This window comes from Camelus dromedarius, chromosome 17 (assembly GCF_036321535.1).
Source record: "Camelus dromedarius isolate mCamDro1 chromosome 17, mCamDro1.pat, whole genome shotgun sequence".
Taxonomy (NCBI): Eukaryota; Metazoa; Chordata; class Mammalia; order Artiodactyla; family Camelidae; genus Camelus; species Camelus dromedarius.
The window spans coordinates 40,661,050-40,673,066 of NC_087452.1; the positions used below are offsets into that span (position 1 = coordinate 40,661,050).

General features: G+C 38.6%; 1 protein-coding gene across 14 annotated transcripts in view; it reads right to left on the bottom strand.

The window, feature by feature from the left end:
- Positions 1-334: 334 nt before the first annotated feature.
- Positions 335-12,017, bottom strand: part of CCR8 (C-C motif chemokine receptor 8) — a 99,457-nt gene continuing 87,774 nt past the window's right edge. For 12 of the 14 annotated variants that reach the window (XM_064496710.1, XM_064496713.1, XM_064496708.1 and 9 more), the window contains 2 exons: positions 8,769-8,888; positions 335-3,559 (listed from right to left, as the gene is read on the bottom strand). In XM_064496710.1, the coding sequence (XP_064352780.1) occupies positions 2,465-3,529 (1,065 nt within the window). In that variant the 5' untranslated portion in view covers positions 3,530-3,559; positions 8,769-8,888 and the 3' untranslated portion in view covers positions 335-2,464. Of the gene's footprint in view, positions 3,560-7,351; positions 7,460-7,985; positions 8,081-8,768; positions 8,930-12,017 lie in introns of all 14 variants that reach the window. The other 2 variants (XM_064496706.1, XM_010974801.3) reach the window with 2 other exon arrangements.

Genomic DNA, 12,017 nt, shown 5'->3' on the forward strand with positions numbered 1-12,017 from the left:
AAAAGCCTCAATTAAATTTTACAAGAGAGAAACTTTAAATATAGGAAGATAGTTGGTTTAAAGTAAAAGAAGATAGAGAAACACAGACATCAATCAAGAGAAAGCTGATGTGGCTGTGTAATGCCAGTCATAGCAGACCAGAAGACAAGAAGTATTACTGGAGGAAAAAAGACATTTCATATTGACAAAAGAGTCAATTCAATAGAAAGGCATACAATCCTATATTTGTATGCACCTAATTACACAGCTTTAGGATACAGATAGCAAAAATTAACAGAATTAAAATGAAAAATAGACAAAATCAGTTACAATTAGAGATTTTAATATACCTCTCTGAGTCACTCGGAATAAGCAAACAGAAAAAATCAGCAAGAATATGGAAGACTCGAACAATCTGATTAACCATCTACAGCCAACAACTGTACAATATATGCATTCTTTTCAAGTATATATGGTACATCTACCATCATAAACCACATGCTGGGTCATAAAACAATTCTCAATACATTTCAAAAACTGAACACATATGTGTGTTCTCTGAGAACAGTGGAGGCAAACTAGAAATTAAAAGATAAAGATAACTAGAAATCCCCAAATGTTTGGAAAATTTTAATTAATTTCTAAAACAACTCCTGATTCAAAGAAGAGTTCACAATAGAAAATAATTTAATTGAAAACTAATGAAAATGTGTTACATCAAAATGTACGGGATGCAGTCAGAGCAGTGCTGAGAGGGAGTTTTGAAGCTTTAAAGACATGTTTCAGGAATGGACAAAGGTTGTCAATCAAGAATCTAAGATTCCATTTTTAAGAAGCTAGAATAAAACAGTAAATTAAACCCAAAGAAAGCAGGTAAGATAAAGATCAGGGCAGAAATCAATGAAAAGACATAAGCAGAGAATCAATAAAGCCAAAAGCTTGTTGTTTGAAAAGATTAGTAAAACTGATGAACCCCGTAAGACTGATCAAGGAAAAAAAAGAGAAAATACAAATTACCAATATCAAGTATGAAAAGAGACATTACTTCAGAGCCTTATGATATAAAAAAGACTATAAAGTAGCAGATTAGCACAAGGAAATATATTCAATATCTTGTAATAAACTATAATGGAAAAAGAATAGGAAATAAAAGACTATAAAAAGATATTAGGAACAACTTTATTCTAATACGTGTGACAATTTAGATAAAATGGGAAAATCCTTAAAAATCACAACTTTCCAAAACAGAGACAAGCAAAAGTAAAAAACTCTGAGTAATTTCTGTGAAAGAAATTGAATAAATAATTTGAAATCTTCCTGTAGAGAAACCCAGATGAATTATAATGAATTGATAATGAATTTTATCAAGCATTTGAGGAAGAAATAATACCCAATATTTTATACAAACTCTTTCAGAGATTAGTATAAAAAGTAGTAGAAAAAGGGGTACTTCCCAACATATTTTTGGAGACCAAACCTGGCCAGGACATTATAAGAAAGGAAAATTACAGGACAATATCTCTCATGAACACAGATATGAAAATTTTAAGAGAATTCAATTCTTTATTAAAATGATCATGACCACGAGGAAAATACGGGTTGATTTAAAATAAGAAAACCAAACAATGGAGTTCACCAAATTAACAGAAAAATGGAGGAAAACTTCATGATCACCTCAGTAGATAAGGAAAAAACATCTGATAAAACTTAAACTGGTATATGATAAAGACACCAAGAACTAAGGGGAAAAAAATCCCCATAGTTAAGGTTACAATGGATAGTGAAATATATACATTCTTTTCAGAAAATAGTAAAAGTCTTTGAGAGTTGAGAAGATTAACTTGCAAGAGTAAGTATTCATTTAACATCATGTAATAGGTCTTGTATCTGTGACACAAAAAATACTGTAAACCATATCAGTAAACAAAGAATGCTGTAACCAAGTCATCAGCGGCTGCCGCCACCCTCCCAGGGAAGACAAGCCTGCAGTCCGGCCTCTGCAGCCACTCACAATGGTGCATTCTGAGCGGACTCAGAAAAATAAAGGACAAGATAATGGCCCTAGATAGCTAGATGCTTGTCAAAGGAATGAATTCAATGAGCCCAAATGTTTGCTTCCTCCCATATATAGAAAAGTACTAAATTCTTTAACTTGAGATGCCTGGTTTTCTTTAGATAACAAGTAATCTTTTATTGTTCGAACTACCTGGTCTTTGTTGTAAAGCTCCTATATATCCTAGCTCCTCCCCTACCTCTTCAAGCAGTCCCTCAGAGCGATCTGAGAGGCTGTTGTCCTGGCTGGAGTCCTACCGCCAAATAAAACATAACTTTTAACTTGTAGGCTGCGCATTTATTTCAGTCAACATGTCTATAACCGATTTTCTAAGAGTATCACTCATGTAGCCTCAGACTCCAATGTGAATCATTTTTGTCTCCCGGAGGAGGTCTGGTGACAGAGGCAGTGGTCTGCTTTAACGCATCGTCCTCACAAAATGTAGTCCACACTGGAGGAACGGGAGAAGTACTGGCAGGAAGATGACCTCTCCCAGGCCTCCCCAGAGATTTTTCTCCCTGTGTAGATGAAGATGTGGCTGCGAATTTTCTGAAAGATTTCTGAGAGGTGTTTCTTGAACTTCTCACCCATGAAAGCATAGATAATAGGGTTGACACAGCAGTGGGTGAAGGAAATGGTTTCTGTGACATGGGTGGCATAAACCAGCCGCTGGCTCATGACACATCCATCCAAGATGCGCATGCTGTGCAGGGAAGAAAGGAAGAGGACCGCATTGAAGGGGACCCAGAAGAGCAAAGAGGCCACCACCACGATGAGCACGAGCTTGACGGCCTTGGTCTTGTGATGGTTCTGACACCTCTTCAGCTGGTACAGGATGCTAATGTAGCAGAACAGAAGGATGGTGAACGGGATCAACAGGCCTAAGATGTTCATTTCAAAGTGGATGAAGAGCTTCCACTTCAAAGTCTGTTGATCATAAAAGGAGTAACACTGTAGAGTGCCATCTTCAGAGGCCACTTGGTAAAATACTAGGAGTGGGCTGGTAGCCAAGAGAGCAGTCAGCCACACTGCCAGACTCAGGGCTGTGCCTATCCTGGCTGTCCTCACCTTTATGGCGTGTACGGCGTGGACCACAGCCAGGTACCTGTCCACACTCATGAGGGTGATGAAGAACATGCTGCTGAAGAAGCCAATGTAATAAAAGCCAGAGACCGCCTTGCACATCACAGTCCCAAACACCCACTGGTCTAGCTGATAGTGCGTCTGAAACGGGAAGGAGAAGACAAAAAGCAAGTCGGACAGGGCCAGGTTCAAGAGGTACACATCCGTGATGCTCCTTAGCTTCTTGCAGGCGACAAGGACCAGGATGACCAGGCTGTTTCCCAGAAGACCGAATACAAACAGGAGACAGTAGAAGACGGCCAGAAGCAACTTGCTGTCTCTCTGGGTAAGTTCCCCATCGCAGGGGCTTGAGATGATATCAGGATAGTAGTAGTCAGTTACTGTTGTCACATTGGGCTCCAGTGTAGAATCCATCCAAGCAGAAGGGTCTGGTCACAAAGGTACCTAAGAGAGATTCATTTCTTCAAAATATTTTTATTTAAAAATATGGACTGAGGGGGAGAGAAACAGCTTAGTGGTAGAGAGCATGCTAAGCATGCATGAGGTCCTGGGTTCAATCCTTAGTACCACCATTTAAAATATATATATATATTTTTAAATAAATAAATAAATATGAACTGAATTGGGCCCCCCACTCCAAACCCCTGTTATGGACTAAATGTTTGTGTCCTAAAATTTGTCTATTGAGACCCTACCCCTGCCCACTGTGATGGTATTAGGAGGTGAGAACTGACTAGATTAGATGAGGTCATGAGGATGGGGCTCTCATGAATGGGGTGAGTGCCCTCGTGAGAATCACAAGAGAGCTTGCTTCCTCTCTGTGTTTTAACGTTTGTGAGGATACAGTGAGAAGTCAGCAGTTTGCAACCTGAAAGTGGGCTCGCACCAGAGCCTGACTGTGCTGGCACCGTGATCTTGGACCTCCCAGTCTGCAGAACAGTGAGAAATAAATTTTTGTTGTGTATCAGTTACCCAGTCCATGGTATTCTGTTATAGGAACCCAAATTGACCAAGAAACCCTCAATGTCACTATATTTGGAGACGGGCCATTAAGGAGGTAATTTCGGTTAAATGAGATCATTGGGTGGGGCCCTCATCCAATCAGACTGGTGTCCTTGTAGGAAGAGGACAAAATAAGAAGGTGGCCCAAGGGTCTCACCAGGAATCCAATTTATCAGCACCTTGCTCTTGGACTTCTAGCCTCCGAAACAGGGAGAAAATAAATTTCTGTCATTTAAGCCACCTAGCCTGTGGCATTTTGTTATGACAGCCCACACAGGCTGATACAGGCTATATGGGACCTCTGTGACTTTTCTACCCAAATTTTCTGTGACTCTAATGCTTCTCTAAAAAGTCTAATATGGATCAAGAGAATAGAATAGAGAGCCCAGAAATAAACCCGCAAATTTTCGGTCAATTTATCTTTGACAAAGGAGGCAAGAACATACAATGGAGTAAAGACAGCCTCTTCAGCAAATGGTGTTGGGAAAACTGGACAGCTATATGTAAATCAATGAAGTCAGAACACTCCCCCACACAATACACAAAAATAAACTCAAAAAGGCTTAAAGACTTAAACATAAGACAAGACACGATAAACCTCTCAGAAGAAAATATAGGCAAAACATTCTCTGACATAAATCTCAGCCATGTTCTCCTATGGCAGTCTACCCAGGCAATAGAAATAAAAGCAAAAATTAACAAATAGGACCTAATTAAACTTATAAGCTTTTGCACAGCAAATGAAACCATAAGCAAAACAAAAAGACAACCTAAAGAATGGAAGAAAATATTTGCAAAAGATGAGACTGACAAAGGCTTAATTTCCAGATTATATAAACAGCTCATACAGCTTAATCAGAAAAAAACAACCCCATCCAAAAATGGGCAGAAGACCTAAAAAAGCAATTCTCCAATGAAGACATACAAATGGCCAATAAGGCACATGAAAAAATGCTCAACATCGCTAATTATCAGAGAAATGCAAATCAAAACTACAATGAGGTATCCCCTCATACCAGTCAGAATGGCCACCATTACAAAGTCCACAAACAATAAATGCTGGACAGGCTGTGGAGAAAAGGGAACCCTCCTACACTGTTGGCAGAGATGTAGTTTGGTGCAGCTGTTATGGAAAACGATATGGAGATTCCTCAAAAAAGTAAAAATAGACTTACCATATGATCCAGGAATCCCGTTCCTGGGCATATATCTGGAGGGAACTCTAATTCTAAAAGATACATGCATCCCAGTGTTCACAGCAGCACTATGTACAATAGCCTAGACATGAAGCAACCTAAATGTACATCAACACATGACTGGATAAAGAAGCTGTGGTATATTTATACAATGGAATACTACTCAGCCATAAAAAAGAATACAATAATGCCATATTCAGCAACATGGATAGACCTGGAGATTGTCATTCTAAGTGAAGTAAGTTAGAAAGAGAAAAAAAAAAATACCATATGATAGCACTTATATGTGGAATCTAAAAAAAATTGACCCAAATGAACTTATTTACAAAACAGAAACAGATTCACAGACATAGAAAACAAACTTGTGGTTACTGGGGGGAAGCAGGTGGGAAGGGATAAATTGGGAGTTTGAGATTTGCAGATACTGACTACTATATATAAAATAGACAAGTTTATACTGTATAGCACAGGGAACTGTATTCAATATCTTGTAGTAACTTATGGTGAAAAGGAATATGAAAACAAATATGTGTATGTTCATGTATGACTGAAGCATTCTGCTGTACACCAGAAATTGGCACAACATTGTAAACGGACTATATTTCAAATTAAAAAGAAGTCATTCATCATTTCATTGTTAAGAGCGCCCCCTGGTGTGATTGTACAATCATGTTTATGAGAAATTTAGGCACTATTTTTTTTAATTTTTAAAAATACTTATTGAATACTGTTCTTTTTTTATTGAAGTATAGTTATTTACAATATTATATTATTTTCAGTTGTACAGATAAATGATTCAGAATTTTTTGTGGATTATACTCCACTGTAAGTTAATACAAGATGACGGCTGTAGTTTCCTGTGCTATACAGTATATTCTTGTTGCTTATCTATTTTAGACACAGTTTTTAACATCTCATTGTGCTATTAGATAGGCCTTCTTTTTATACTATATTGACCTGGTCAGTATGCTGTGTAACTACCTAGAAATATGAATTTAATTTTTTTCCTTGCCCTTATTCATGATTGTATCTGGAATCAGTTGTTAGCTTGAAAGTAGAATTTGAGAATACTAATACTCCTTCAGTTCAAGTTGATGACCAATAATATACCCTTCGGTCAACATGAAATTATACACTGAGATAAAATTGTACAGGATAATCAAATTCTTCGGTGGTAATAACTTTGTTAAGTGGCAAACTGCTGTGAACACTTTCTTTTTGGTAAACTCATGGGCATTTTAATGATTCAACATGAGAATACAGACATTAAAAAATAAATAAATAAAGTCTATTAGCTTTTTTTTTTGTTAAAAACTGCTCAGGCTAACACCGAGCGGTTGGGTTGGATAAGAAAAGCCAAAATTTGCAAAGAAAACTTAAACACCTATAGTTCCACCTCCCAGAATTAGCAACTGCTACCATATTGACACGTTTGCTTTTGGTTCATTTTCTTTCCCATTCCTTCCACTCTTCCTCCCTCCCTCCCTCCTTCCTTCCTTCTGCAATAGAGATAAAGCGGAAGTTCCCTTGACAACACAATTTATCCCCACACCCCAGGGAATTCTGTAGTTTAGCAATTACAACCCACTTGGTAAGTATCATTCCAAATGGTTTCCCCCTTTACCTCTGCACATTTACGTGTCTCCAGAAACAATATATAATACTGTTTTGTGTTCGCTTTTAACTTACATAAATGGCCTAATATCACATCTCTCATTTTATATCTTGCTTTTGTTCTCCCAGCCTGCTGCTTCAGAAATAGAGTCACATGATACTAAAAAGTTGAGTTCAGGCCTTTAACTGCTATCATAAGCTCCATAAATACCTAATTTAAACACGCAACAGAAAGCATGGTTCCATTTCATACAAGCAACAAAAATTACTAAATTCCCAAGAATAAGCCCGATAAAAACAGCAGTTCAATTATGCAAAATATTATAAAAACTTTGTTAAAGGACATAAAGGAAGACACAACTAAAATGAATATATATTATATTTATGGAAAGGAAGACTCAACATTTAAAACAGGATCACTTGCCTCAAACTGATAAACACATAGTCAAGGCAATTTCAGTCTAGACATCTTATTTTTCCAAGGCACTGGACTGTTGAATGTTCAGACATCTCTATCCACTATGCCACCATTCTATAATTTAAAATGCCAAGCAAGTTAGCCATTTTTTATTCATTAATTTAATTTATTTATTTAATGGAGGCACTGGGGATTGAACCCAGTACCTCCTGCATACTAAGCGTGCACTCTACCACTGAGCTATACCCCTCCACCAAGTTAGCCCTTTTCAAATATATCAATTTCATTTAAGTATGTACTTAAAGTAGGTTTTTAAAACCAGTTTCTGAAGTACGGAGGTGGGCCTTTTTTTTTCTTTTTGTGGCCAGCATTTTCAAAACAAGTCTCCCCTCCTACATCTTCCTTCCTACTTGTCTTTTACAGTTATTTTTTAAAACAAGTTTCAGCTCAACTTTCTTCTGCCCTGCTCTCCTAATATCCTGGAATAAGCAGAGGTCTTCAACTCATTCTCTTCCCCAAATCCTTCTTACAGACCCCCGATCCACACGTCCCCTGTCCTCTTTTATCATTACAACCTGTGGACAGTATCAACAATCGCTCCCATTTATTACAAGTAGACCAGGAATTTTAGACGCATCACCTCATTTATTCCTCTTGAATCCCTGTGAAGCAGGCAGTAATATTTCCTATTTCTGGAGTTGCAATTATACCTGAATCTCAGCTTCTGTCCAGTGCCTAAAATTACACAGAAAGTGAGGCAACAGAGCTAGTACGTGACAAACACACCTGTTACTCCAAATCCTTGTTCTTTTCTATATTTGTTTGGGGATGGGAAAAAAAAAAAAACCACAAAGAAAAAAGCTCCAATCTTTTGGAATCTAGACCACTTAACTTCTAGATTACTTTATAGCAGAGTAAACCTGGGCTGGGTTTTCAAACTGAGTTTCAGGCTCTCCTCCTATAAAAAGGGACTTAAAAATGCTTTTCAGGCTTTGTTGGCACATGCCTGGGATCATTTAAGTTAGCATCTAGTCAGGGCTAAACATGTGCTTGCCAGCTTTGTTTCTTGAGAATAGCCAAGTGTCTTCCCGTGATCTCCGAGAAGCACAGAGACAGATTCCCCCCAGACGCCTGGTGACGGGAGAGATCTTTTCTGATCTATCTTCCCACTCTTGGAGGAGCTTTGACACCCTCCTAGCATCCACCAGAGAGAATGGCATGGCTTGCTTTTCTCTGCCAGAGCCAGGGGCAGCCACTAAGACATATGCAGGGTTTGCAGACTCTGGGGGTATGCAAAGGAAAAAAGTCACCTCTTGTGCCAGACTTCTGAAATATTGGCTTTCCCTTTGCCTCTCCTCCAAGGACATAAAAGTGTCCCTGCTTCTTATGTCCTTCTTCCCCAAGGATGTTTATGAATACATACCTTAATGAGAGCCTTCCTTCTGGAGGTTTTCAGTGTTGCTCATTCCTTTCTCTCAGAGTCTGCACTGTCGTGTGTGCACAGCTCAGTGGAGAACAGATCCTCTGTAGGTATCTTATCTGCCTGTGGTGAGTGACAGAATGGGGGTTGGTCTACTACTGCACCTGAAAGCGATTTTAAAAGTTAAAAAAAAAAGATCTCATCTAAACAGTACACTAGTGGAAGAGGGAAAAGGTGCAGAGCAAGAGAGGGGTAGCGAATTAAGAGGTGCGAACTATTTGGTATAAAATAAGCTACAAGGATATAATGTACAACATGGGGAATACAGCCAATATTTTATAATCATTGTAATGGAGTATGACCTTTAAAATTTGTGAGTCACCATATTGTACACCTGTGACTTACACAATATTGTACAACTACACTTCAATTTTAAAAATGCTTTAAAAATCATGTATAGTGAAAACACATGCACAAAAAAACACAAAAAAATTAAAATTAAAAGCAAAATAATTGATCACACCAGAAAACACACACAGATGGCAAATTAGCATATGAAAAGCACGCTCAACACATTCTCTCCTTAGGGAATGGTAAATTAAACCAACAGTGAGTTACCACTACACACTTGTTAGAATGGCTAAAATCAAAATACCCAATGCTGGAGAGGAGGTAGAGTAAAAGGAACTCTCATTTATTGCTGGTGGGAATGCAAATGGGTACAACCACTTTGGAAGACAGTTTGGTAGTATTCTTATAAAGCTAGAATAGGCTTACCATATAATCCAGTAATCACACTCCTGAGTATTTACCCAAATGAATTGAAAACATAGCCACATACAGACCGGAGCATAAATATTTATAACAGCTTATTTATAAAGGCCAAAACCTGGAACTGATCAAGATGTCCTTCAATAGATGAGTGGATAAACAAACCAAGGTCATGTATACAATGGCATGTTATTCCCTGATTTTAAAAAACCAGCTATCAAGCCACAAGAAGACACCTTAAGTGTACATTGCTAAGTGAAAGAAGCCTGTCTGAAAAGGCTACATGCTATATGATTCCAACTATAGGATATTTTGGAAAAGGCAAAACTATAGAGACAGTAAATGATCCAGTGGTTGCCTGGGGTTCAGGAGGAAGGGGGCTGGTTCTTCCAATTCAAGAACATGAGATATCTTTCTTTCTTTGAGCCATCTTCAATTTCCTTCATCAATGTTTTATAGTTTTCAGAGTATAGGTCTTTTATCTCCTTAGTTAAGTTTATTCCTAGGTGGGTTTTTTAAAAATATACAATTTTAAATGGGATTTTTTTGTTTTTACTGTCTCTTTCTGAGATTTCATTTTTAATGTGTAGAAATGCAGGAGATTTCTTCTTTACAGTGACGAGAACAGGCGTTTCAGGAACAGAATAGTGAAGTGATGAACACATGGTTTATTTCTGCTGGTTGAGACCAGGCCAGTGGGGTAAGTTCGGTTCCCTGCATAGAGGTCAGTCAATCTCTTGTCTCAATTACAAGAGTCAAGGACCTAATTGAGCCTGACAAAACCAGACCCACTTGATCAACTTACCACAAAGCCACAGGCACCCTTACTGCGGGGTTCAGGCCATCCCAAGAAGGCAGCAGAGATGGGGCCCATCCCTGGTTTATGCAGTCTAATAGATGACAAGTGACAAACTCTCCCCACCTGCCAATCAAAGGAGCTCATCATCCTCCAATGAGGAGGTGGGACCAGAGCTGTTCTTTCTACTACTGCTCCTGGAGGGATGTGGAAATGCCTCATGGAAACACAGGAAGCAAGGTAAGCATTCACACAAGCAGATGACACACCTTTCACTACACTTCAACTTCTTTCTTTAGATGCAGTTTAGAATGGTATGTATTCCTCTAAGTCTTGTTTCACGTCCTCCAAGTCTAATCTCTTTTGCCTAACAATTTTTCTCTCTTTGAAATATCTGTTCACTATTTACAATAGCCAAGACATGGAAGCAATCTAAATGTCCATCGACAGATGATTGGATTAAAAAGCTATAGGATGGTATACACACACACACACACACACACACACACACACACTATGGAATACTACTTGGCCATAAAAAGAATACAATAATGCCATTTGCTGCAACATGGATGGACCTAGAGATTGTCATTCTAAGTGAAGTAAGCCAGAAAGATAAAGAAAGATACCATATGATAGCACTTATATGTGGATGGAATCTAAAAAAAAAAAAAAAGACATAAATGAACTTATTTACAAAACAGAAAGAGACTCATAGACATAGAGAACAAACTTATGGTTACCCGGGGGGAAGGGGTTGGGAAGGGATAAACTGGGAATTTGGGATTAACAGATACACACTACTACATATAAATCTGAGAAACAACAAGTTTCTACTATAGAGCACAGGGAACTATATTCAGTATCTTATAGTAACCAATGATGGAAAAGAATATGAAAAGGAATATATGTATGTACATGTATGACTGAACTGCTAGGCTGTACACCAGAAATTGATGCAATATTGTAAACTGACTATACACCAATTAAAAAAAAAAAAGAAAAGGGAAAAAAAAGAAGAAGAAGAAAAAGAAATATCCGCTGGTGGTTGAGTTCATACCTGCCTAGGTAACTCCCCTCACCCGCATAATTCATGCGCTGACGCAGTTTGGGTAAAACCTCAGATCGTCTATTAGGGTTTTAAATTTGATAAGCAAAGATCAATGGTTCACAGACAGTGAGACTCAGGGCCCAGAGATACTGCTGATTCATGTCACTACGGCGGAAACTACCACACCAGTTTCACCCAAAGTCGTTTAAGGAGCCATGCACCCCTTCCCAGCTCGGCTGAGCAGGCCTAAGGGACTAAGTAGAATTCCCACAAACCCAATTTCCAGGTTGGGCTAGAATTACAGCACAGGACTTGGCAGAGAAGTCCTTACTTTGTGCAAGGTAGCTGAGTAGGGGATGGAGGGAGGTCAGAGGAGTGGGCTGGCTTCTGTCTTGAACATTTCCTCAACTCCACAATGCTGAGCCACTTGGGAGAGGCTGAGTTTTACTCAGAAACCTGACTTGTCAGGGGCAAGGCAGTCAGCAGAGGTGATTCTGGGGCTGATTTATACCCCAAGGAGTCTTTATTGTGAGGCCCTTGAGATCCTTTTATCTGCTGCTCCTCCATACTAGGTTCAGTGTCTGGTACCCTGCCACTTCTCAATTAATTGTTGAATGGTATATGAGGCACAATG